Source organism: Telopea speciosissima, chromosome 1 (genome assembly GCF_018873765.1).
Source record: "Telopea speciosissima isolate NSW1024214 ecotype Mountain lineage chromosome 1, Tspe_v1, whole genome shotgun sequence".
Classification (NCBI taxonomy): domain Eukaryota; kingdom Viridiplantae; phylum Streptophyta; class Magnoliopsida; order Proteales; family Proteaceae; genus Telopea; species Telopea speciosissima.
In genome coordinates, this window is record NC_057916.1 from 67,086,355 (window position 1) to 67,112,913 (window position 26,559).

The 26,559-nt window shown below is 39.2% G+C and overlaps 1 protein-coding gene across 2 annotated transcripts in view; it reads right to left on the reverse strand.

Annotated features, from left to right (window-relative positions):
- LOC122660394 (leucine carboxyl methyltransferase 1 homolog) overlaps positions 1 to 25,353 on the reverse strand; it is a 47,936-nt gene extending 22,583 nt beyond the window's left edge. For both annotated transcript variants that reach the window (XM_043855692.1, XM_043855700.1), the window contains exons 1-6: positions 25,216 to 25,353; positions 17,370 to 17,458; positions 17,119 to 17,261; positions 16,352 to 16,399; positions 15,944 to 16,025; positions 13,697 to 13,799 (exon numbers count right to left, since the gene is read on the reverse strand). In XM_043855692.1, the coding sequence (XP_043711627.1) occupies positions 13,697 to 13,799; positions 15,944 to 16,025; positions 16,352 to 16,399; positions 17,119 to 17,261; positions 17,370 to 17,458; positions 25,216 to 25,295 (545 nt within the window). In that variant the 5' untranslated portion in view covers positions 25,296 to 25,353. The remainder of the gene's footprint in view (positions 1 to 13,696; positions 13,800 to 15,943; positions 16,026 to 16,351; positions 16,400 to 17,118; positions 17,262 to 17,369; positions 17,459 to 25,215) is intronic.
- Between the last annotated feature and the right edge of the window lie 1,206 nt (positions 25,354 to 26,559).

Here is a 26,559-nt window from a genome sequence, read left to right on the forward strand (position 1 = left end):
TACATTTTTTGACAATTTTGCCCCGCACTTCCCTCTTCCTCCCATCTCTGATCATCACTTTCATGCCATAATTGGCTACCGCAGCCTGCAAGCAATAGTGAATAGGGATCCAATGCCGATATGGGTCTCGGTGATGTAAATCAATGGAGGTTGAAGAGACGGAAGAATCAGCAAGAGCCAACCCCATCCTTGGCCCCATATGGCCCAGCAATGAAGACCATCGAGCCAACCTGATGCAGATAAGTCACATAATGGGCTTATTATATTGGAAATAAACCTTGGGTGGGGTTATGTATGTGTTGGGCCATTGATCCCTTGTGTTTTCATTGTAATGGGCCATTTTAATGGGCCTAAAATATGGGTAGAAGGTAGGCATACGGGATTAGGCTTAGTTAGTTAGCTATTTAAGTTTTCCAATTAGTATTATGATTCCTTTTTCAACTATGTTTTGTAATTAGCAATTTGATTTTCCTAGTTAGATTAGGTCCATTAGGATTCTTATTTTGTTTTCTATATATAGTGATGGAATATTTGGGGAATTGAACTTATGTCTATAAGACACAAGCCCTCTTTATTTATAATGAATAAGATGATGTACAAGTTACAATCATACCCCTAGGGCAACACAAGCTAAACCCCACTGGACAATTATACCCTTGTACCCGTATTACAACACCCCCTCAAGTTGGTGCATAGATATCAGCTATGCCCACCTTGCTAATAACATAAACAAAACTCTTAATAGTTAAACCCTTAGTGAATACATCAGCTAACTGACCTGATGGGACAAATAGAATACAAATAAGACCCTATTCTAACTTCTCCTTGATAAAGTAGCGATCAATCTCCACATGTTTGGTTCTATCATACTGGACGAGGTTATGGGCAATGTTGATTGCTGATTTGCTATCAGAGAATAGGGACATGGGCACCTCAACTAGGACTCCGAGGTCCTGAAGTAACTCCCTAAGCCAAAGCAACTCAAAAACGTCATGGGCCATGGCCCGAAATTCTACTTCTGCACTGGAACAAGCCACCACTACTTGCTTCTTGCTTCTTGCTTCTCCAAGTGACTAAGTTACCACCAACATATTTACAATAGCCAGAGGTAGATCTCCTATCATCAGGGCAGCCAGCCCAATCAGCATCTATGTATGACTCAATGCGATGGTGGTTATGAAATGAGATGAGAACAACTTTTCCAGGAGCAGCCTTTAGATATCGTAAGATTCAGTTTACAACATCCAAGTGAGATGAAAGTAGATCATGCATGTATCGACTAATCATGCTAACAACATAGGCAATATCCGAGCGAGTATGAGATAAATAGATTAGTTTCCCAACTAACCTCTGATAGCTACCCTTGTCTATAGGTTCTCCATCCTTATTGCTGTTGGAATATGTACTCCAGAATACCGTGGGGGTATTCTGGTCCTTTTGGGGTAGTTTTTATGTTATAAAGTGTAAGTCGGCTATGTGGGTTTTAGTCCCACATCGCCTATTTTAGTCTCTTGTAACTTTCCCCTCTATTATAAATAGAGGGACTTACCAATCAATTAATACAAGCAATTATTCTCTCATTCTCTCATTCTCTCTTTTCTAGCCCACGATTCTGCCAACATGGTATCAAAGCTGGTCTGATCTCGGTTAGAAAAAGAGGAAAAACCCTACTCCATCTCTCCAATCGACCTCTCCTTCTTCTCTCTCTCTCTCTCTCTCTCTCAGCTTCTCTTTCTCTGGTTTTCTTCTTCTTCTCCTTGTAAGGGGGCAGTACTAATGAGGTAAAATCCCTGATCAATAATTTAGTTACTGCCCTCCTCCATTCTATCTACTTTTTTATAGTAAAATACTGCTGGAATCATCTTTGGGATTTGGGGTTTTCCAGAATTTTTTGGAGATCGACTTCCTATTATTATTGAAGGCTGACCTTCCACCATTGGAGCTCCCTATGCACCCTTCTCCAGCCCCTTTCTACCCTATTCCATTATCCTCATTCCCTATTTCCTTTTTCTTCAAGCTTTAATTAATTCCAGCCACCATACCCTAATCGATCTCAACTTGTCAGGGTTTTGAAAAACCCTGACTCCAATCGATTTTGGTGTTTCCTTTTTCAGATGCAGCTGATTTTTTGGGGTTGATTCCCTACTACTACAAGCCCTACTCGACCTAAGTTTAGACACTTTCTGATGACTGGATTTGTTTTTACAGCAAAACCTTCTCAACCTGCTATTTTTTGTTACCTACTAAAACCCTGACTCAAATCGAAATTAGGGTTACAGGTTTCAGTTTTTGCTGATTTTTAGAAGGATGATTACTCCAACTACAAGGACCACTCAACCTCAGTATAAGCCTCTTTCCAAGTGTTTGAAGACCCCTAACCCCAATCGATCCTCCTTTTCAGGGTTTTACAAAACCCTGACACATCGATTTTAGGGTTAGGGTTGCTTGTTGTTGCTGGAGTTTTTTGGAGGTGTTTCTACCATCAAGAGGGACATTCTACTTCAACTATTCATGGCTTAACGAAGTTCTATTACACATGACAGCTGCTGCCTCTTTCCAAGTTCTATTCAGATCTAATCCAAGTTTTTTGTTGAAGCTTCTTACATTCATTGCTGTCTAATATCTTCGTCAGTTCTATTTAGCATGTGGGAGTTTATAGTTTGGAATTTTGCACACCAGTACTTCATTGTGTGAAGATCGATCAAGTTTTTGCAGAATGGTACCTTCTCCTTCTACAAATTAGATCTGTTTTTTTATATTTCAGATTTGATCATTGAAGATTGGTGTTTTGGAATTAGTTTGATCGATTGAAAGAAGGTTGTAAATTACTGTGTTGCTTAGTCCATGGTTCATTATCCCACTGCTTCTTTTCAGTTCACCACCTCCCAATCCATACCTTTGGCATATACCCATAACCACCTTGGAAGTTTATGGTATTCTCTAAATTGCCATTTCTTCTCTTTCCATTACCCTTGGCACCTTTTGAAAAATTCTGGAATATTATGTTTTTGCCCTATTACTTACATCGTCTCTGTTATGTCCACGTGTACTACACGTGAGGGGGGGATTATATAAAGTATACTGCAGCCATTGCAGAAAGCAGAACTTGCAGGAACACTTGGTGCAAAACATAGAAGATCAGAGTTTTCACCATTGCCAATGGGTATCTACTTTGTTATTGGGGTGAGTTTGCCGTAAGGGGGAGATTGGTATTAAAGTATTGAAGATGTTTGGTTATTGCCTGCCTATATGAGGTTCTACAGTTGGGTTGATTTTTTCCGCTGCTTGATTCATCTGCTCGCTACCCTAGTTACTTATCTTCAAGGTTATCATTCAGAGATTCATCACTGGACAGCAATAGAAGATTGGTGAAAGCTGCCTTTTTTGGAAGACATTCCAGTCCCGGTTTGCTGATCAAGTCTGCCCAAATTTTGAAGATCTTTTTTTTTTCAAGTTCTTAAATGTTTATTGGGAGCTGGTCTTGAAGCTGGATTCTGCTACAACTTATTTTGTCCCATTTTATTCAAGTTGAGCATTAGTACCTTATATGCGCCAATTTGAGGGGGAGTGTGAGCATTATTATGGAGTTCTTTTTTCTTTAGTTCAAGCTGGATCTTCTTTCTTTAATTATTTGTATAATCTAGCTTGAGGGGGAGTGTTGGAATATGTACTCCAGAATACCGTGGGGGTATTCTGGTCCTTTTGGGGTAGTTTTTATGTTATTAAGTGTAATTCGGCTATGTGGGTTTTAGTCCCACATCGCCTATTTTAGTCTCTTGTAACTTTCCCCTCTATTATAAATAGAGGGGCTTACCTATCAATTAATACAAGCAATTATTCTCTCATTCTCTCTTTTCTAGCCCACGATTTTGCCAACAATTGCGAATATGAAAATTAAGCTCCACAGGATTGTCAGCAGGCTTACACCCTAGCAATCATGTATCTGTCAAGAGATCAATGGTGTATTTCCTTTGTGAGAGGGAAATACCTTGAGCTGAATAGGCTAACTCTATGTCCAAAAAATATCTAAATTTTCCCAAGTCTTTAATCTCGAACTCTTGTCCTAGGAATTTTTTCAAGGAAGAAATTTCTTTCATGCTACTCCCAGTGATGACAATGTCATCTACATAAACAATCAAAATAGTAATATGGGCAGATGTCCTCTTGATGAACAAAGTGTGATTGGCATTGCTTTGCTTGTAACCAATGGATACCATCGCCTTATGGAACCGACCAAACCAAGCCCTGGGAGACTGTTTCAACCATACAAGGCAAGGTTGAGTTTACAAACCTTCCCATGAGTCTCCTGGGAAGCAAAACCTGGTGGGATCTCCATGTATACTTCTTCCTCTAGCTCTCCATGCAAAAAGGCATTCTTGACATCTAGTTGTTGGAGGTCCTATCCTTGATTCATTGCACATGATAGGATCACTCTAACTGTACTCATCTTGGCAACCGGTGCAAAAGTTTCATGATAGTAAATCCCGTAGGTCTGTGTGAATCCTCTAGCAACCAGCCTTGCTTTATATCTGTCCACAGTTCCATCAGCTCTATGCTTTACTACAAACACCCATTTACATCCTACAACTCTCTTTCCTGAAGGAAGCTGCACCATTTCCACATGTCATTCTTCTCAAGAGCCCTCATCTCTTCATTCATTGCCTCTTTCCATTGTGAATTAGCAAGTGCTTCCTGCTAGATGTTAGGGATGGAAACAGACGACAGCGAAGAAACAAAAGCATGGAAGGAAGGAGAAAGAGAAACATATGATACTACATTAGATATGGGATGTTGGGTACAGGTTCTTTTTTGTTTTCGAGTAGTAATTGGTAAGTTTAGAGTTGGATCACTAGAAGGAAGAGACTTACCAGACAAATTGGGAACACATTTAGGACTTGAATTCGGTAAGGCCGATTGGCTAGGAGAGATGATGATGGTCCTGGGAACTTGCCCTTTGTTTTTATTTTTCCAAGAGCGTACAAAAACCTTCAAAGGAGAAGGAAGTGGAGGCTGCTCCTCCTGAACCGTGGGCTGAAGTGGAGGCTGCTCCTCCTGAACCGTGGGCTGAAGTGGAGGCTGCTCCCCCTAAACCATGGGTTGAAGTGGAGGCTACTCCCCTGAACTGTGTGTTCCTGCTCCCCCTGAACCGTGGGCTTCTGCTCCTGCCTTGTTACACTATCTTCAATTTCTACATCCTCTTCCATCATAGGCAGCTCCATAGGAGCAATCATGAAAGGCACTTCTTCCCTTGGATTATTCTCCCCCTGAAGAGGTGTAGGAATTTAGGAAAGGAGTAAAAAGGAACCATTTCTTAAAAGACCACATCTATTGTAACAAACATTTTGCATGGAGGGTAATAACACTTGTAACCCTTTTGTGTGGCAGAGTAACCAGAAAGATGCATCGAAACCCCCTGGGATCAAACTTGCCATGCACGTGGTGATTCCTCACAAAAACGGCACAACCAAATACTTTTGGAGGGACAGTAAAACTAGATGAACCCATGAGAAGATCCAGAGGGCAGCGGCCATCTAACATACGAGAGGGCATCCGATTAATGAGATACGAGGCCAAGAGAACTGCATCACCCCAAAAACGTGGAGGAACGGACATGGTAAACATAAGGGAGCGAGTCACTTCCAAGGTTCTGCAACCCCATTCTGAGCAGGTGTGTCAGCATAGTTAGTCTGATGTATTATCCCATGATCACAAAGATAAGACTAAAGGGCACCAACCATATATTCCTTTCCATTATCCGTGCGAAGAATCTTAATCTTGGAATCAAATTGGGTTTGCACCATCTTGTTGAAGGACTTAAAACAGTGAATGACATCGCTCTTCTAGTGAAGCAAAATAAATCCAAGTGATGCGACTAAAGCAATGAATAAAAGTAACAAACCATCGAAAACGAGAGATAGACATACACCGAGCAGGGCCCCACACATCAAAATGAACCACACCAAAAGGAATTAAACTTCTATTATCAAAAATAGGATAGGTATGTCTAGTTTGCTTTGCCAAAGTGCAAGCATCACAAATAAAACCATTTGGATTACACTGTTTAAATAAATCAGGGAAAAAAACTTAGATAATGTCCCTAAAGGGTGATGACCCAACTGGTGATGCCATTTGTGGAGTTCATACAACGCAAGTGTAGATGACCCAGGGAGAAAAGCAACAGTAGATAAGGCTGAAGAAGAGCTCTAAAACAAGTACAAACCACCATTTATCCTACCACTGCCAATCGTACTGCCCGTTCTCAAGTCCTGAAAAATACAATAGGACGGAAAAAATGTTACTTTGCAATTTAAATCCCTTATGAGACGACTAATAGACAAAAAATTAGTAGAAAAATTAGGGACATACAACACAGAGGAAAGAGATAAAGTAAAGAAAAATTTAATGGACCCTTTTCCTGAAACAGGGGAGAAGGATCCATTGGCAACATAGACTCTACTGTTACCTGACAATGAGGAATATTGAAAAAAAATGGTAATGTGATCCAATCATATGATCAGTGCCCCCCCCCCCCCCCGAGTCGATGATCCAGGGAATGGAAAAGACTGAGGCATAGCTGCCACCGAAAGAAATACCTAAGAGAGAAGGGGATGAGTCAAGTGACTGAGTTAAAATAGTAGCAGAAGTAGCATTGGCACCGGCAGATGGCACTGAAGAAGTCTCAAGCCTGGACATCAAACGACGTAGGTGGTGAAGCTCGTCCATAGAGAGAGGTGCATCAGTGGAGGTATCATTAGCAGTAGTGTGATGGGCAGCAGCACCATTCGAACAACCCTGGCCACGGCCACGAGAGGGAGGAGGAAGTCCATAAAGCTTTCAGCATCTATCTTTGGTGTGACACTCCTTCCCACAATAATCACAGGAACCTTCTCAGAAGAAGAACTATCAGTCCCACAGGCAGGATTTCCCTTGGAAGAGGTCCCATGGGAAGGAGTGCTAGGACCAGTGTAAAGGGCAGATCTCTCCATAGGCACAGAATGAACCATAGCAGTCCGACGACTCTCCTCAGAAGCAACAATAACATAGGCCTGCTCAAGGGTAAGGAATGAATCTCGATTGAGAACATGTACCCTGATTTGATAAAACTCCATATTCAAACTAGCCAAAAAATCATAGACCCGGAGTTTATCTTCCCACTTGCAAAAGGCAACAGTATTAGTATCACAGGTTGCAGTAAATCTCCCATAGAAGTCCAAAGTCTGCCATAGACCTCACATAGTAGAATAATATTTGGAGAGAGAGAGAGAGAGATCCTTCTGTTGCATATTGTGAATTTTTCTCCGGAGTTCATAGCACTGTGCATCATTGCCAACTTGGGAATATGCTTCTTTAGCAACCTTCCAGATTGTTGCAGCAGAGTCAAGAAGGAGATATCCCTGGGCGATAGCAGGGTCAATTAAGGTGAGAAGATAAGACATGACCAGGCATTCATCGGTCTCCCATTTAATTTGAGCAGGACCAGCAGTAGTAGGATCACGGGAACCCACGGCAAGAGAGGAGGATCTCGACCACATCAAGTAGTTACTCCCATCAAGTTTGACGGAGTTCGTAGGGAACAAAGGAAAGTCGCGTTCACGCTGTTGGACTACTCCTCCTTGTCCGGTAGATGCAGTCTACTCATCCAACAAGGTTGTTGATCGCAAGAAATATGGGAAACTGTAGCCAAACACTTGACTCATGAAAATCTTCAAAAAAGGGAAGAAGATTTCAGTTAATGGGTTAGAAAGATCCCTTGGTGGGAGAAATAATCACCACTAAGGGAGAGGGAAAAAAAACAAGGCGGAGAGAAGAAGGGGGCTCCGGCGGCGGAAGACAGTGGTGTTTGGCGGTAAGAGAAGCTGAGAAGAAGAGGCGGAGGGCTTTGGCGATGAAAAAACTGAGAGAGGGGGGCGGCGATGGGTGGTGGCAGTGAACCTAGAGGCGAGACCAGGAGAGAGACGCAAGACGGGGAGGGCGGTGGTAAGTTTAGGGTTTCATGGGGATGGAGGCGTAAATCCCAAAGTTGATTCTCCTAACTCTGATACCATGATGGAATATTTGGGGAATTGAACTTATGTCTATGAGACACAAGCCCTCTTTATTATAATGAATAAGATGATGTACAAGTTACAATCATACCCTTAGGCTAACACAAGCTAAACCCCACTGGACAATTATACCCTTGTACACATATTACAACAGATAGCTTGTAAGAGCCAAGGTTCATGGACGATCTAGATTAATGAAACTTTGAAGTTTTCTTCAATAGAATGTTGTGCGATTCAGTAGGGGGTGAGATATGCTTAGAGGGCAGTGACATACTGTACCTTGTTCGTGGGAAGTCATAGTTATCCTTCTCTTTCTTCTCTTCCATACTAGTGGGCCCATTACTCATAGGCCAATCAGATATGTCAAATCTGATTGATCTGCATTATTTGGTATCACAGCTGAAATCCTTTATTTCCGATGATGATCAATTATGATTTTCATGCTCTTTGACTTCACATGGAGAGAAGTATAAAGATATTTGATGATGGATTGTAGGATCTCCGATCGGGTTTTCAAAAGCTTGCCGATAATACTAAACATCTATGCTATAATGTATTCCGCATGATGGAAGCTTCAGAAAACGAATCAGAAGTGAAAGAAGATCCAATGGCAGAAGAACTCAATGATCATCAAGAGATGATTCAAGTTAAGGAAACACAATTCGTAAAGATCGAGACCATTGATTTCCTATTTTCCTCCTAAAATATTGGATGCAAGGAAGCTGATCATTGCTGATTTTGATCATGAGGTGCGTTATATCATCGTACCATCAAAGAAGAAGATCGTGGATGCCGATCGAGTGGTGTTGATTCTCCCCTTCTATGAAACTCAAGGGTGAGATTTTTCCAACACCAAGGGAATTGATGCAGTTAAGGGTGTCTAATCAGCCAGTTGGGCCTTAAAATACTTTATTTTAGCCCATGGTTGGGTTCTATGGGCCTTGGATTTGTTATTTTTGAGTTTTTTATTGTAATGGGCCTCTTTTATAAGCCTAAAAGTTGGGATTCAAAAGGTTACACGGGAATAAGTAATGGATCCAATTATGTGGGGTTCATTAGTAGAATTTTAGGATTAAGGAGTCTTTTAGTTCTTTTGGATGTGTTATTTAATGGTTTTACTAGTTAGGAGAGCCTAACCACACAACATAGATTAGTGGTCATAGATATGTATCTCATCACTCCAAATTGTGAGAAAGGTGAGATTATTTTCCCCAGGATAAGAGAGTGGTTAAAAAGAGAGATCTTGACATCATTTACTAATAAATTGGTTAAACAATGAAGGTGGAACTTTGATGGAGACACTAAGACAATGTGGAACGAGATGACTTTGTATTTGACATAATACCAAAGCTTGTGATCAAAGGAAGAAGGCGGCGATGGAGATTGAGGGAAAGAGAGTTGTGTGAAAGAGAGATAGATCCTCTACCGTGACAGCCTCCAAATATATATGTTTAATCCTCTCATGAAAAAACAGGATTATTGGCAATAAAAATTGCAGCTTGATTATCACAATACATCTGCACAAGTTTGGTGACAAAGAACCCCAACTCTTGTACGAGAGACTCTAACCACATCAACTCTGCTGCAATATAAGCCATAGCTCTATACTCAATCTCAACACTCGACCGATCCACAGTAGTTTGCTTTTTACTCCTCCAAAACACAAGATTACCAACCACAAAGGTACAGTATCCAATAGGTGACCTACGATCATCGGTACCACCAGCCCATTCAGCATCAGAGTAGCCATAATATCAGTATGACCATACAACGACAACAACTCAGCCTTACCCCAACTAAATGGGGTCAACTACACAGATCCTTATGAGGAAAAAAAAGATTAATAATAAGAATAAAGGAAAGGGAACACAACAATCACAACTATAAATCAGTCTGAAACAAACTAACTGAGGTCAGCTACACGGATCCTTGCCCTCCAATCAGCTCTATTCGATGTCATACTAGAAACAAGACCTAATGATGTCCATCACAAGTCCATATGTACCTACAGGAACAAGCCCCAAAACCAGCCCAGCAAGGTTGTGGATTCGACTACTGTGAGAGGCAGCCTGGTCTGATGATGTGGCAAGTTTTTGTTGGTTCGATGGAGCATCACCTAAGGCAGCCCCATCCCAAAGACAAGCATGAAGAACAAGACAAAACAGACTTCCAAAAAAAAGTTACTGTTCATGTGAACAGTACCCGAACTAGTGTTCATGTAAAATGTGTTATGGGTCCATAAACCTTGTATGGAGAAGGAAATCCAAACAAATATTTGAGATTCTGTGGGCCCCACTGAAGATAGCAAGACGAGGCATATTTTATTGCTGATTTAGTTAGTTACTACTTACTTAAGTTTCTATTTTTGTTTACTTTCTAATTTTATTTCAGTTTACTTAGTTAAGACTTACTTAGTCAAGTCTTAGATTACTTGGTGTACAAGCCTCAATATTCTATTGTAAGAGGCTTATCGTAGTTTCTTTTTTCATTACTTTCTAATTTTCAACTTTCTATTTTGTGAAGCTTAGGCCAAACTATAAATAGGCCCCATCAGTTGTACTTGGATCAGAATTGAATAATAGAATTTTGAAGTCATGCTTGTCATTGGTTATGGGAGAAATTCCATGTTTCAACATCTGGGATAGCTGTGGGTGAGAGACCCAGGCTGGGAGAGCCATTCCCGTAACCCCCTTCTCTTCTATCTTCTTTCTTTATCTTCTTCTCCTTTCTTTTTATCCTTTATGTTCTCCATTCATATGTAATAGAAAACAACAATTAAAAAAAAAGAGAGTTTTAGCTATTTAATTTGTCCCTTATCGTGTTGATCCTGGCTGCAATCGATCTCCCGTTGGTTTCCCTGATTCGAGGTCGACTTTTGCATTACTTAAACTATGCATGTCTTTCCTCACCACTTCTCCTAGGGTCATTTTAGGCCTGCCCCTAGCTTTTTTAGTACCTTCAATCTGAATCAAGTAATATTCGTATGACCATGATGACGATAAATAAGATCTTTGTCAGGAGCACCTTTCAAGATGCGACAAACAGCATCCCAGTGAGCACGTTTGGGATTCTCCATAAATTTACTAATAACTCTAACAGCAAAGGAAATATCAGGCGAGTAACAGTTAAATGAATAAGCTTCCCAAACAATCTTCTATACTGATGCTTGTCCACAAAGTCTTTGTCATCACACATACAAGTTTCATATCAGGATCTCCATAGGGTTATCAACTAGCTTACAGCCCAACATACCAATCTCAGATAGAAGATCTAGGACATATTTCCTTGGAGAAAGGCTGACACCTTTCTTGCAACAAACGACTTAATACCTAAAAATTATCTGAGCACCCCTAAGTCCTTCAACTGAAAAATGCTGATGGAGTCGGCCTTGATATCTTCAATGCAGAAAAATAATTTTCTGAAATTATAATATCATCAACATACACAATAAGAATAACAACCTTGTCCCCACGGCAATGGCCAAACACAGAGTGATCAGAGAAGCACTTATTGAACCCAAAACCACTAATAACATTGCTGAATTTACCGAACCAGGCATGAGGAGACTGCTTCAACCCATAAATAGCCTTGTAAAGATGGCATATCTTGGACGAATTCTCTCCCTGAGCAACATACCATGGAGGTTGCTCCATATATACTTCTTCGTCAAGATCCACCATAAAGAAAGGCATTTTTAATATCTAGTTGAAACAATCATAGTTGTCAAGGCGGCAAGGCGACCTAAGGCAGTGGAGGGGTGCCTAAGCGCTTAGGTGATAAGGCGTTGCCTAGGCGACCAAGGCGCCCAAATATTATTTTTTATTTACCCTCTTTTCTAACATCATTTAATATACTACAATATATACTTATATCATCAAAAATCAACATTAAGCCACATCAAGTCATAAAAAATCAATATTAAGCAACATCAAATCATCAAAAATCAACATTAAGTCACATCAAGTAATCAAAAATCAATATTAAGCCACATAAAGTCATCAAAAATCAACATAGAACTAGAATACAAGACAACTGAAGAAGCAAGCTATTGGAAGTTTGAAACAATCAAAACATACATTTGATTTATATTGTTCTTAGAAAATATGATCTTATCAATAGGTAATTAAACTGCTCTCGATTTAGAGAAATGTTCTTGTTCTTTATAAAGTCTGACTGATCAAATGATTTTATTTTACATGAGACTTTTTGTATTAAGTAGAAGACAAAATCAGTTTTCCAACAAATCCAAGATTGCTTAAATTTGATTTATATTGAAGGAGTTATGTTCCGGACAAACCTTATTTGGTGTGCGAATGCTATCAAAATCGCTCTTAATGAAAATGTTTTATTAAATATCAAAACAAATGAATATTTTACCGCACTTTGGGTTTTTAGCAATGTTTTACCATATTAAGATTTATGGAATTTTTTGACTTGAGAAAAAACCCAGCATTAAAAAGTTGAAAATTTCACCTACCGCCAAAAATCCAATTTTTGTTCTTGAATTGGATGGTTGACTTTTTATCCTTTTGGAATTTGATTTTTTAACTATTTTTATTGGATTCAAATAGGGGATATTTGCTTATTTATGTATAATATCTTAAGTAATGATATTTAGCATAAATAAGTGCTAGAACCTGGTCCGATACCAACTAAACCAGTGCAAGGTGTTGTGCACTAAGGCGGCAGTCGCCTAGGCCCCTAGAGATCCGCCTGGATGCCTAGGTGATGCCTTGACAACTATGGAAACAGTGGCCAATCAAGATTCACAACCGAAGAGAAAAGAACATGAACAGAATTAAGCCGTGCTACTGGGGAGAAGGTCTTAAAATAGTCGATGCCATATGTTTGAGTAAAGGTTTTGGGAACCAACTGAGCTTTCGGGTGCTTAACGGAACCATCTGGAAGGTATTTAAATGTGTATACCTAACAACACTTGACAAGCTCTTTTCATGAGGGTAAATTAACTAGAGACCAAGTCTGACAAAACACCAAGGGGGTAGCTCAATTGGCAAGGACCAACACCTCACAATTAAGAGGTCGTGAGTTCAAATCTCCTTAGTGCCTACCTATCCAAAAAAAAGTCGGACAATCCAACAATGCATCCATCTAAACATCCATAGCACACTTGCCACCAGGATGCTAAAGAGCATCCTGATACTTGGTAGGTACAAGCACAGTAGACAAAGACAATGCAACGTTGTGTAATAAAGGTGGAAGATGAGACACAGTAACAAATTGAGAAACTGGGTAAGCAATCTGGGACTATTGAATAGAAGTACGGGTACTGTTGTAATATGGGTATACGGGTATTTCTGTCATTAGGGTTTCTATATTGTTGCCCTATGGGGCTTCACTGTATTTGTGCCTTCTATTACTTTATTATAAATAAAGGTGGCTAGTGTCAAAGTAACACAAGTCAGTTTTCTCCCAAATCTCAGCATGGTATCAGAGCAGAGATCCAAACTGGGATCTGTGCCGTAATGCCAAAACCCTAGTACTCGATCCACCCACCTCTCTCGATCTCACCTCTCTCTATCCGCTCGCGACTCTAACCTCTCTCTCTCTCTCTCTCTCTCTCGCCTCTCTCGTCTCTCTCGTTTCCCTCGTGGTTAGTAGTTGATTATAGGGATGAGATCATAAAAGCATACCTTGGATCCAACTGTGCCTGAGTTATGACATCATCCAACTTTTGTATGTCACGCAAATCAACAGGAAGTAGTTTGTAATGATCACTTATAACTTCACCTTTCTCTGCACATTCAAGCTGTTTATAAGTAACATACAAAGAAGTCAATGATTAACCTAGTCCTGTTTTACAAACAATAGAAGTTGCTTAATCCAAAATTATGCACAGGTCCATTAAAAGCCCCTAATTGCAACAAGAAATAATGAGATTGAAGGGGGAAAGCATCATGGAAAAATAATTATGTATCAAGAACCAAGGTATAAAGGTGAAAAATGGCATGCTGTAAGTTTAACAGAAACAGTTTCCTGGATTTTTATCACTTGTAAGCAAAGAGAAAACTGGGGAGCACCTTGAAAAGCTCTAGAGGCCTAGAACACCTGAAGAGCATCTACCATGTGATTAATAACCACTTACCCAAAAAACACAAAGACTGTAAATAACCTATATGGCTCCATTTGGTTGCTAAGGAAATTAAAGGGAAAGGAAGTGAAATATTCAAATCTAGAAAAGAAACTTTTCTAATCATTATCCCACATGATAATATTACTAACTCCAAATCATTCAATACTTGGTTATAAATTCACTTCGCTTTGCACCTAAATACCTTGGATTTGAAAAGTAAAATAAAAATACATCTAGAAAAATAGCAAGAGAGACTTCACCCAGAAAGATCGGAGAAATTATATTTTATTAACAATGAGAAAGATCCCTAGAGCAAAAGCACAGCCAGAAAAAGCATGACAATTGCCATCAAGGAGCAATAATTATAGATTGATTGGAGTTTTCAGATCTCATCTTCCAAACTGTAGCCCCAATGATGGACCACCCAATTTCATATTCTTCAAAAACACAAACCATAACTTATTTTCTTCCGACACTTAATCATATTTGCTTTTCCTTCCTACAATTGACATTTTTCTTCTTTCCTCTTTTCTTTGTACTTTTAATTGAATCCAAATAGGGTCAACCAGTCACTTTTTTATTCGTTATCCAGTCTGCTCAAATTTGCAGAATGTAGCTTCAAGATCACACTATTTTTAAATAATGCCAGTTTGGAGACCATCCCAATTCTCAGGTGCAATGCCACAGTTTTAATGAGTGTCCACCCCTTTTTAGGTGGTTTTGATGTTAAAACAATGTTGAACCAATAATAGTAAATACAACTATGGATAGTTTGGGAACCACATGAATCACTACAAGCCCACATGGTTTCCTCCATTCTTTTGTGAAGCAGCTTATATAGTGCAACAGCATTCAGCTGTTCCATGTTACTCCTACTTGAACTCCTAGTACAATGATTGAGCTCTTGAGCATGGCTTTAGGACTCGGGATCACATCAGTTGTATCAGGATCGGATGGCATTGATCCAAGGTGACTCAGAGATCCACTCTAGAACTCGGTTGCAACAGGCCTCCAGGACCCCTGTTGTGTCCAAACTTGCCGATTCAAACCAAAACTCAGCCGAGTTGACTAGGATCGGCAGTGACCAATCTGATACCCAAGTCCGAGCCCTAAATCCTTGTTCTTGGTCATTGTAACTCAAAAAGGTGCTAGGATAGGAGCTATTCCACCACAAAAAAAGAAAATGGAGGTTTCAAATCCAAACTCCCAAAATAGGTATATGTGGTGCATGGGAAATATGTTATGTGAGAGTATCTGGAGGTAAAGCAAACCCATAACATCTACATTTTCTTTGGTGAATAAAAAATCTATTACCAACGCCCCCGGGGAGCGAGGGGAAAAAGAAGAGTGGGTGGGGGGGCGAAACAATACAAACCCCAGACCAAACTAAGAGGAGGTATGGGGCCATAACATCTACATTCATTAGAAGAAATTGTCATTCCCATAAACATAATGAATAGCTAAACCGGTACAGGAAAAAGCCTGCATAAATGGCTCTCATAGTCGAGAGAATCATTCGCTTTTCTTTTGGAAGAATATGGAAACACATTTCACAAACACTAAATTCTAAGGGAAGTGTTTCAGGCAGCCCCAAGCACATTCCCTATGCACAACAAAGAATTCGAAGATGATACATAGTTTTTAAGGTTCCCACCTTATGTCAATATGTGGGAGCCATAAACCTTTCACCAACACAGCTAAAACATCAGGAAAAGAAAGGAACATCACAGCTCACAACATTCCATGTCAATTGCAACTTTTTGGATAAAATCTCATGATTTAAGCATATTTGCATTTCATTTCTTACCCCGTGAAATTAATGCAGTGGACCCAATTTTATCTCTTAACTGATTGCAGCTGTCAATTAGAGCTGCCTTCTTACTAGTGACCTAATAAACAGGGGGAACAAGGAATAAAAATTTTTCTAACAGAAAAATAAAGTTTACTTTAGGAAAAATATAAAAGAAAACAAAAAACATCTTTCAATATACTGAGGAACAATCAAAACAAACCTAGAGCAAATAAAATGTACAGTTTTGGCATACCAATCATAAGTAGAACTTTATACAGGCAAAAACAGAAGTTGGCTCTTAGAGTAGCAATTATTAATAAGAAGACATTATTGTTTAAATCATTCAATTTCTTCTACATGCTGGTGGTTTCCACCTTTATCAGCCACAGCATTGCACACAGAAGCCATGGGATATTTCCTCACCTCCTTGAAATCCAATTCCACATACAAATATGGCGCATTCCCTTCATCCTGAGCAAGGGGGGGGAAGTTCCAATCAGAAAAATATATATGCACTTAAAAAAAATGCAACACAGCATTTGTAAGACTTAGTTAACCAATGAAAATGCAAACTAGCACAAAAACCAATGATATATCAAAATACCTATGCCAACAAATTGTTACTAAAAAGCAGTAAGAGGGACACAATGTAGTCAAAGAGACCAGGCAGTAGAAGCTTAGTTAGAGAGGCATCTCTACCAAGGTTTTGACATTGTATATTAAATTCAAAACCAATAACGATACAGAGTATTACCACCCACATCTGCGCCCCCACACACATGCATACAAGAGCTGATGTTGAAAGAAATTTAGCTTGATAATACATACATGAAACAATGCAAATGTAACTTGTAAAGCATGCCTGCAAGCGTGCACACACAGAAAGGAAAACCCTTAAATACTTAATCCCGATTTACCAGGAAAAATAACCCTTTCTATAAAAGGGCCACCAATTACCAAGTCGCTACCTAGTGACCACATATCATGAGCCAACCTCTATATAGGACACTCTTACAGGCGAAGTCCAAGCCAGCCAAAGTGCTTCACTTAGGCGTTTAATGGCACTGGGACTGCTCTGCTACACATTGTGTATCCAATAAAAAAGCAAAAAGACAAATATAACAAATGTCAAACAGGCTCATCAAGGAGTACGTTAAAAAGTCTAAGCAATTCACTGGAAATTCATGCACCTGCAACTGAAAAAAGGTTGTATCAAAGCCAGCTCCAAGGGATACTATCTGCTTTTTCAAGTGACCATTTCCACTCCCATGTCTTTCGCAAGTGAGGAACTGAAACAGAAGCTTCCGAAAAGCAGCCCAACGAGAATAGTAACCTTCAAGACATCATTTACAAACCAAAATTAAGTGACCTCAGCCAAATGTAAGTACGTGTGAGGAAACAAAATATTCCAACTCTAATTTCTGCAGCAAATGATTCATACCACGGTTGATTATTGGGGATCTCCTCACAGGTCTTCTCACAAACAAGTGGATGTAGTCATCTTTCATGTATCCCTTGTTCACGCACGATCTTTTTTTTTTATGTCGGGGGGGGGGGGGGCGGAGAAAAAAGGGACACATTAGAGAAGATAAAGAAAATAATTTGCAAAAGAGTGAACAAAACCAGGCTCCCCGAACAGAACCAATGGGAAAACATGCCTAAAAAAGGCCCCACCACAACAAGAACCAACCCTCACAGCACAGCCCACACTCATAATCTTTTCAGTCAAAAAAGAGATCATCTTTTGTATCCTAACAAAAAATAACAACACCCCATTTTTCATATCTAACAAAAATCCTAAGGAAGCAAACCCACTAATTTGAACAAGTTCTGCTAATTAATACAAGAAACACCAGAAATGGAATGGTAATATTTTCCATATAGAACTGTTCCGTACTTCCGTATTTTATTATTTCACATTTTTGCGCACTGAGGAAGAAAAGAAGAATTGACATCCTGTTTATCTAGCAACAAAGTGATGTCAGTGTCAAGAAAAAGGACACAGAAAAAAAATTGACTGATGAACCTCCTCTTAATAGCTTGAAGATAAGAGTGTGTCAATCTCAAGGCATAGAGCTTTGGAACTTAATTAACATCTGCAATATGTAGCCAAATCATCATCTAAGAAAAAACTTTGCCTTGTCAAGACTCAAGACCCCTGGTTCCTGAAAAAGATGGCTCAGGTTAAGATCATCACAACATCAACTATTGTTTTGTTTTTGGTACATAGACGAATGGAACAGAAGAGGTAAGTGTGAGTAATAATAACCTACTATCCATTCTATTCCTCTATTGGTAGGCTTTCTTGTATTGTATTATTTTGAAACAATTCGAATAAAAATTAAAACTAAAAACAACTCAGCCTTATCCCAACTAAATGGGGTCGGCTACATGGATCATTGCCCTCCAATCAGCTCTATTCGAGGTCATACTTGATACAAGGCCTAAGCTATGAATGTCTTTTACCACCACTTCTCCTAAGGTCATTTTAGGTCTGCCCTTGGTTCTTTCAGTTCCTTCAATCTGAATTAAATCACTCCTCTGTACTGGAGCATCCAAAGGCCTACACTGAACATGGTCATGCCACCTCAAACGACTTTCTTGTAGCTTATCATGTATCGGAGCTACCCCCAAGCCAGCTCTAACATGATCATTCCTTACTTCATCCTTCCTAGTTTTGCGACTCATCCATCTCAACATCCTCATCTTCGCTACAGTGAGTTTATCTATATGATGCTCTTAACTGCCCAACATTCGTTACCACACATCATAGCCGATCGTATGACTGTCCTATAAAATTTTCCTTTTAAGTTTTAAAGGAATACGCCGATCAGACAAAACTCCAGACGCACCTCTCCACTTCATCCATCCTATTTTAATTCTCTGTGAAACAGCATCCTCTATATCACCTTCTTTATTTATGATTGAGCCAAGATACCTAAAATAATCACTTTGCAGAATCTCCCTCTCATCAAGTTTCACCACCACATTATCCGTCTAGTGTAATCAAAGTTACACACCATATACCCCGTCTTCGTTCTACTTAGTTTAAAATTTTTGATTCCAAGGTTGATCTCCATAACTCTAACTTGGCGTTAATCTATGCTTTTGTCTCATCCACCAAAACAATATCATCTGCAAAAAGCATACACCAAGGAACCTCATCTTGAATGTCTCTGGTTAAATCAACCATGATAAGTGCAAACAAATAAGGGTTTAAAGCTGATCCTTGATGTAACCCAATTGCAATTGGGAAGTCACTACCTTGGTCCCCCACCGCACCATCATATATATCCTTAATTGTGTCCACATATTTACTTGAAACACTTCTCTTCTCTTCTCTAGTACTTGCCAGATAACTCTCTAAGGACTCTGACATAAGATTTTCTAGGTCAATAAAGACCATATGGAGATCCTTCTTGCAATGTCTAAATCTTTCCATTAGTCTCCTAGTTAGGGAAATAGCTTCCGTCATGGATCTTCCTGGCATAAAACCAAATTGGTTCTCCGTAATAGTAGTTTTTTGTCTCAAGTGGGTTTCAATAACCCTCTCCCATAATTTCATAGTATAACTTATTAGTTTTATGCCACTATAGTTATTGTAACTCTAAATACCACCTTTATTTCTGTAAATCAGAACCACGATGCTTCTCCTCCATTCATCTGGCACTTTTCTTGTGCTCATAATCTTATTAAACAGCTTGGTTAGCCAAGATAAACCACAGATTCCAAAACTCTTCCACACTTCGATTGGGATCTCATCTGGGCCTTGTGCCTTGCCTACTTTCATCCTCCTTAAAGCTTCTTTTACTTCAGACACCCTAATTCTTCGTATATATCTACGACATGTGGTGTCTTGATAGATAAAGCAGTCTTCTAAAACACTGTTACTCGAAGTGTGTTCATTTAGTAGACTGCAGAAAATAACCTTCCCATCTCTTCTTAATGTCCTCATCCCTTACTAGTACTTTATCATCTTCACTTTTAATACATCTAACATGATCTAGATCTCTACTCTTCCTTTCCCTCATATTAGCTATCTTATAAATAGCTTTTTCCCTTTCCTTTGTGCTCAGATTGTTATACAGATCTTCATATTTCTTCACCCTTGTTCTTCCACAATCTTCTTAGCTTTAGTTCTGGCAAATTTATACCTTTGTAGATCCTCTACATCCTTAGTCCTTTGCCATGTCATAAAACTAGCTTTCTTAGTCTTAATATTTGTTTGAACCTCATCATCCTACCACCAAGTCTCTCTAGAGGAATGATGTTTTCCTTTCGATTCTCCTAGGACATCTTTAGCAACCTTCTTAATACAAGTAGCCATCTCAATCCATATTGTATTAGTGTTTCCCTCAAAGTCTCACTTTCCTTGTTTGACCACTTCATTTAGTAAATGATTTCAAAGTATCTTCTTTTAAGCTCCACCACCTTATCCTAGGGCAAATAAGCTCACCTTTCTTACGATTTTGTATAGTGAGGCACGCATCCATGATCACTAATCTATGTTGTGTGGTTAGGCTCTCCCTTGGTATCACTTTACAGTCCTTACATAACAATCTATTGGACCTTCTAGTTAGGAAGAAATCTTGGCTACTATGATGTCCACTTTTGAAGGTAACTAAATGTTCCTCTCTCTTTTCAAAGTAAGTGTTTACATTGGATAAATCAAAAGCCACAGCAAAATCTAAAATTGAGATCCCCTCCTCATTCCTCTTTCCAAAACCATATCCTCCACGTACACCTTCATAGCCTCTACGAACTTTCCCAACATGTCCATTTAAATCACCCCCATAATAATCTTTTCTCCTTGACGAAAACCTTGCACTAATCCATTCATGTGTTCCCAAAATTGTAACTTACTACTTTCATCCAATCCTACTTGAGGTACATAACCGCTAATTATAAGCGCGCTACAACTAGCACTTTGAAGCCAGCAAACGGTGCACCCTTACTATTCTTAAGTAAATAGAATTTTAGTTTGCGCTGGTGAATGGAAGCCCCCCTATCAAGCAAGAAAGAAGCGGCTCTTCCCACGGTGGAGTTACCATTGACTATATCTATTATTATGGTAAATTAGTGTATCAAGATGTCAATCTGAGATCTTATTTCGGTTCGATATGTCCACCTACGAGACTCACCTTTGGCTTTCGTCTCGGTAGGTGTACTTACAACCTCTTTCTCCAACACAAGCTTGATGGATATAATCCTATCTCTGAATCTTTTAACATATACCACATCATTGATCATTCTTTAAATCTTTATCCATTACTATGCCTACTCCACTTCTATTACTTTTATCTTGTGTACCAAAGTTTAAAGTTAAAGTTGTCCAACTCCTTAGCTTTTTAACACTTCCATCTAGTTTCTTGAATACAGGCTACGTTAATCCTTCTCCTCGTCGTAACATCTATCAATTCTAGACTCTTACATGTTAAAGATCCAATGTTCCAAGATGCTAATCTAGTCCTACGCTATAAATTAAAGAAATAGGTAATATCTTCTCTATTAAATTATTTAACTATGAAATTTGACATATGGCCAACAGACGGAATGGCAATATCAGCCTTTCAACAGCTTAATGGTTGAGAATACAATGGGAAAGAGTTTAAAAAATATGGTGGACCCTATAGTTGACATAGTCCATGAAATTTTACCAGTGAATAATCTTGGTCAGAACAGCCTCCACATGGACCCGTGTTGGAGGACAAGGACCCATGTTGCCGACCCCTTGTAGGGGGATGTTCCTGGGATGCTGTTTTGACTACTGCTTAGACTTTTTCCTTTGGTAATTTTTTTTTTTTTTTTTTTTACTTCCTTTTACTCCTTTTTACTTTTTACTTTCTTCTACTTATTTCTTTTTCTGTCATGGCCTCTTCGTATCCATGTAGCCGACCCCATTTAATTGGGATAAGGTTATGGTTGTTGTTTGTAGAACAGCCTCCACATGGCAGAAATAGCCTCTAATTAGCTCCTATGTGGATATTCCTCTATATAGTGCCTAAGTTGAAATTTTTTGTGCAGCCAAAAGGTGGATGTACCAATATGTGAATTCCTTATGGACTAAATTTAACCTACAGTAGAGGATGGTGGAGCCAACTCAACTGCGTTTTCTTGGGCCCCACCTGAACTGTTTCATGACATACATACACATTCAGCAAAACCTTGGTAAATTGGCAGTTATGCTAACCCCAGCCCAATAAGGTTCATTTTTCAAGATAATGAATAATTTTTTCTCATGAACTCAATCATTGTGAAATAAATAAAATAAGGAGAGTAATTTTTCTCAAGTAAACATTATTAAGCTAAAAAGCAATAAAATTTAAATAGAAAGATTACCAGCTTGAGAGAGGCAAAGAGATGGAAGAGACTGACTGAACATTATCTAATAACTCGAAAAAGGATATGAACTAACAGGCATTGACAAATTATATGGAGCTTAATAATGTTTTTACTCATTACAAATATAATATTTATAAGGTGTTATTCAGAAGAAAATCTACTAGAAAATATGGATGTTTGCAGCTAATCATAGTGCAAGATACAACAACAACAACAACAAACTCAGACTTATCCCAACTTAATGGGATCGGCTACATGGATCCAAACACAATAAAAGAAAACTAAGTTCTAACAGGGGATGCAATATGAAAGAAGAAATGGAAACTGAGGAAAGATGCAATATGACACTAGATACAAAATGGAAAGTGAAAAATGACAAGTGAAAAATGAAAGATAGTAAGAGGAAAGAAGCCCAACCTAGCATTACAGGAGAATCTCAGCTAAATGGGGTCTGCTATCTGGATCCTTGCCCTCCAATAGGCCCTATCCAAAGTCATACTAGGTACAAGACCTAGGCTATGCATGTCCTTCCTCACCACTTCTTCTATGGTCTTTTTAGGCCTGCCCCTAGTTCTTTTAGCTCCTTCAATCGGGATCATATCACTCCTCCTTACTGGGGCGTCCCTAGGCCTTTGTTGAATATGACCAAACCACCTTAAGCGACTCTCTCGGAGCTTGTCACTAATCGGGACGACTCCCACATCCGCTCTAATACGTTCGTTACGTACTTTATCCTTCCTTGTTTTACCACACATTCATCTTAACATCCTCATCTCTGCTACACAAAGCTTATCAATATGACACTTCTTAACTGCCCAGCATTCTGCCCCATACATCCTAGCCGGTCGTACCACAGTTCTATGGAACTTTCCTTTAAGCTTTAAAGGAATACGTCGGTCACACAGCACTCCAGACGCATCTCTCCACTTCATCCATCCCACTTTAATTCTCTGGGCAACATCATCCTCTATGCCACCTTCTTTATTTATGATTGATCCCAGATATCTAAAATAGTCATGTGGTATATCTCTATCCTCAATTCGAACCATATCAGTATTTATCACAATGTTACTAAAATTACACATCATATACTCTGTCTTTGTTCTACTAATCTTAAAGCCTCTTGTTTCCAATGTTGACCTCCAAAGCTCTAACTTAGAGTTAATCCCTTCATTTGTCTCATCCACCAAAACAATATTATCAGCAAAGAGCATACACCACGGGATCTCATCTTGAATGTCCTTCGTTAAATCGTCCATGATGAGCGCAAAAATATAAGGGCTTAAGGCTGATCCCTGGTGTAACCCAATCGTAATTGGGAATTCCTTTCCCTGACCTCCTATAGATCTCACACTAGTCACCACGCCCTCATACATATCTTTTATAACATCTACATATTTGATAGAAACTCCTCTTCTCATTAGGACACGCTGGATTAAATCTCTAGGAACTCGATCATAGGCTTTCTCCAAGTCAATAAAGACCATATTGAGATCCTTCTTGTTTTCTCTATATCTTTCCATAAACCTCCTTAATAAGTAGATAGCTTTTGTCGTAGATCTACCTGCCATAAAGCCGAACTGATTTACCGATATATGAGTCTCTCTTCTTAAACGGGCTTCAATAACCTTCTCCCATAGTTTCATAGTGTGACTCATAAGCTTAATGCTTCTATAGTTGTTGCAACTTTGTATATCACCTTTGTTTTTGTAGATTGGGACAACAATGCTTCTCCGTCATTCATCTGGCATCTTCCTTGTGTTCAAAATTCTGTTAAACAGTTTAGTCAACCAAGAAACCCCACAGTCTCCAAAGGTTTTCCACACTTCTATTGGAATCTCGTCTGGGCCTGGGGTCTTACCTGCTTTCATCTTTCTTAAGGCTTCTTTAATTTCCGCCACAGTAATCTTTCTTACGTGTCTACGACTTGTGGCGTCTTGCTGAAAACTGTAATCATCTGGGTCATTTCTACTCGACCTATCTCCATTTAGTAGGTCACAGATATACTCATCCCATCTCTTCACAATGTCCTCATCTCTCACCAACACTCTTCCATCAGCACTCTTGATGCACCTCACCTAATCAAAATCTCTACTCTTCATGTCTCTCATCTTAAGATAGCTTTTTCTCCTTCTTTAGTGCTTAGATTGGTATAAAGATCCTCATATTTCTTCGCCCTAGCCAACCCCACAATCTTCCTAGCTTCGTTTCTTGCATCATTATATTTCTTTTTATCATCTATTTCTTTAGTCCTTTGCCAAGTCTTAAAACACTCTTTCTTGGTCTTAATGGCTGCTTGGACCCCATCATTCCACCACCAAATCTCCCTAGGGGCTTGACGACTACCCTTCGCTTCCCCTAGCACATCTTTGGTCACCCTCTTAATACATGTCATCATCTCGATCCACATAACATTGGTGTCTCCCTCAAAGTTCCATTTTCCTTGTTTGACCACAATATCAGTAAAAGTTTGATCTTATCTAAATCAAGTTCACTAAAATTGAATCTAATTATAACTAATTCCCTCAATCCATTATATTCATTGCTTACACAATGTAACTTGAATTGAGTATGAAGTCTCTAATTCTTTGGCCTTTAAGCATTCGAAGTTGGAAAATCGAAACTGAAAATATTTCAGATGAGCTACTACACCGTACACTTTAAGTACGGTACTGATCAAGCTAACTTAAATTTCATAAAGCATCAAATACGGAATGATCCCCCCTATTTGATCTCAGGAGTCAGGACAGAAAAAAAAAAAAAAAAAAAAAAAGGCTACGATTGACGACTTGGATGAGAGTGGTGAATCGTCGGCATCAAATACGGAATTTTCTTTTATTGATAAAAAAAATCAAGCTGACAAAATTCGAATTAAATTCTACAATTTGAAGTTTGAACATCAAATATCCATAAATAAAAAGGGAAGACATCTTTAATTTACGCACAGTTTACTTGCAGAAGCATCGTCGTTGGTGGCTTGAACTGCTGCTGTGTTGGTATGGGAATCCGACACCCGTTTCGCCATTATTTTCCAACTTTTGGGAATCGAGAGAGAGAGAGTGAGGGTAAGGATCTTCGTCTGTGTGAAACTTCCTTCTAGGTCATATACTTTTGGGACCGTGCCGCGTAAGAAAATGAGAACAACACCCTCTTTATGTGCCTGCGTAAAATGTCCTCACCAAGACACCAACACGTCCATACACTCTTTGAGAGTTTGAGTTGTATGTTTGTGCGGTTGTGCCTTTGTGGTGGGATCAGGGATGATATCGCTATGGCGCCAAATTTCCGCCTACATTCTTAAAACCGGACAGCCGCCGGGTTCATTCAGTTCAGAGTCCAGACCTTTTGGCCATGAGGCTGCTGGTCTGAATGGTCCAGCCGGTTCTAAAGGATAAATTTTTTTGCCGTACCTAGTGCACAAGGCTCCCGCATTTAGCAGGGTCCGGGGAAGGTCAAATGTACGCAGTCTTACCCCTGTTTCCAAAGAAGTTATTTCCAAGACTTGGACCCGTGACCAAGCAAGCGTTCAACAAGTGAGCACTTGACCAATCCGTGCAAAAATATGGTATTATGCTCTCTCCAAAAAAGCTACAGGCTGGAATGTCTCAAATTGATTTTCTTGGCGTCACTATAAAAGAAGGAAAATATCAGATGCAGCCCCATATGCATCATTGCTTTAGTTTTCAGATGAATCCCTCACAAAGTATCGAGTGCAACAATACCTTGGTATAGTAAATTACATGAATGGGTTCATTCCAAATTTGACTCAATTCACTGCTCCTCTATAGTCTACACCAGCTTTTGAAAAAGAAAAATAAAGGACAGCACTAAACTCTCTTTTTTTTTTTTTTTGGGTAAATAAAGCACTAATCCAAGAAAGAGGTTACACCACCCAAAATGTCAAGTTTATTCTTAGTACTCCTAGCTATTAGAGCTAGCCCATGAGCTAGAGCGATATGGATTCTATCCTTTTTAACAATACATAAATTAATAAGACTTCATTACTGAGTTAATGTTCGACAAAACAGTAAATACTTCCCATGGACACTAATAAGAATTTTGTGTCACTCAGTTAATTAGCTCCTCGCAATATTACATGTTGCCATATGTGGTTGCCAACATTAATATGGTTGTGATTTTAAATCTCTTCTTTTTGTATTTTTGGTGTACGATTTCATACACTCTTAGTTGTGTAAATACTTCCCATGGACATTAATAAGAATTTTGTGTCACTCAGTTAATTAGCTCCTCGCAATATTACATGTTGCCATATGTGGTTGCCAACATTA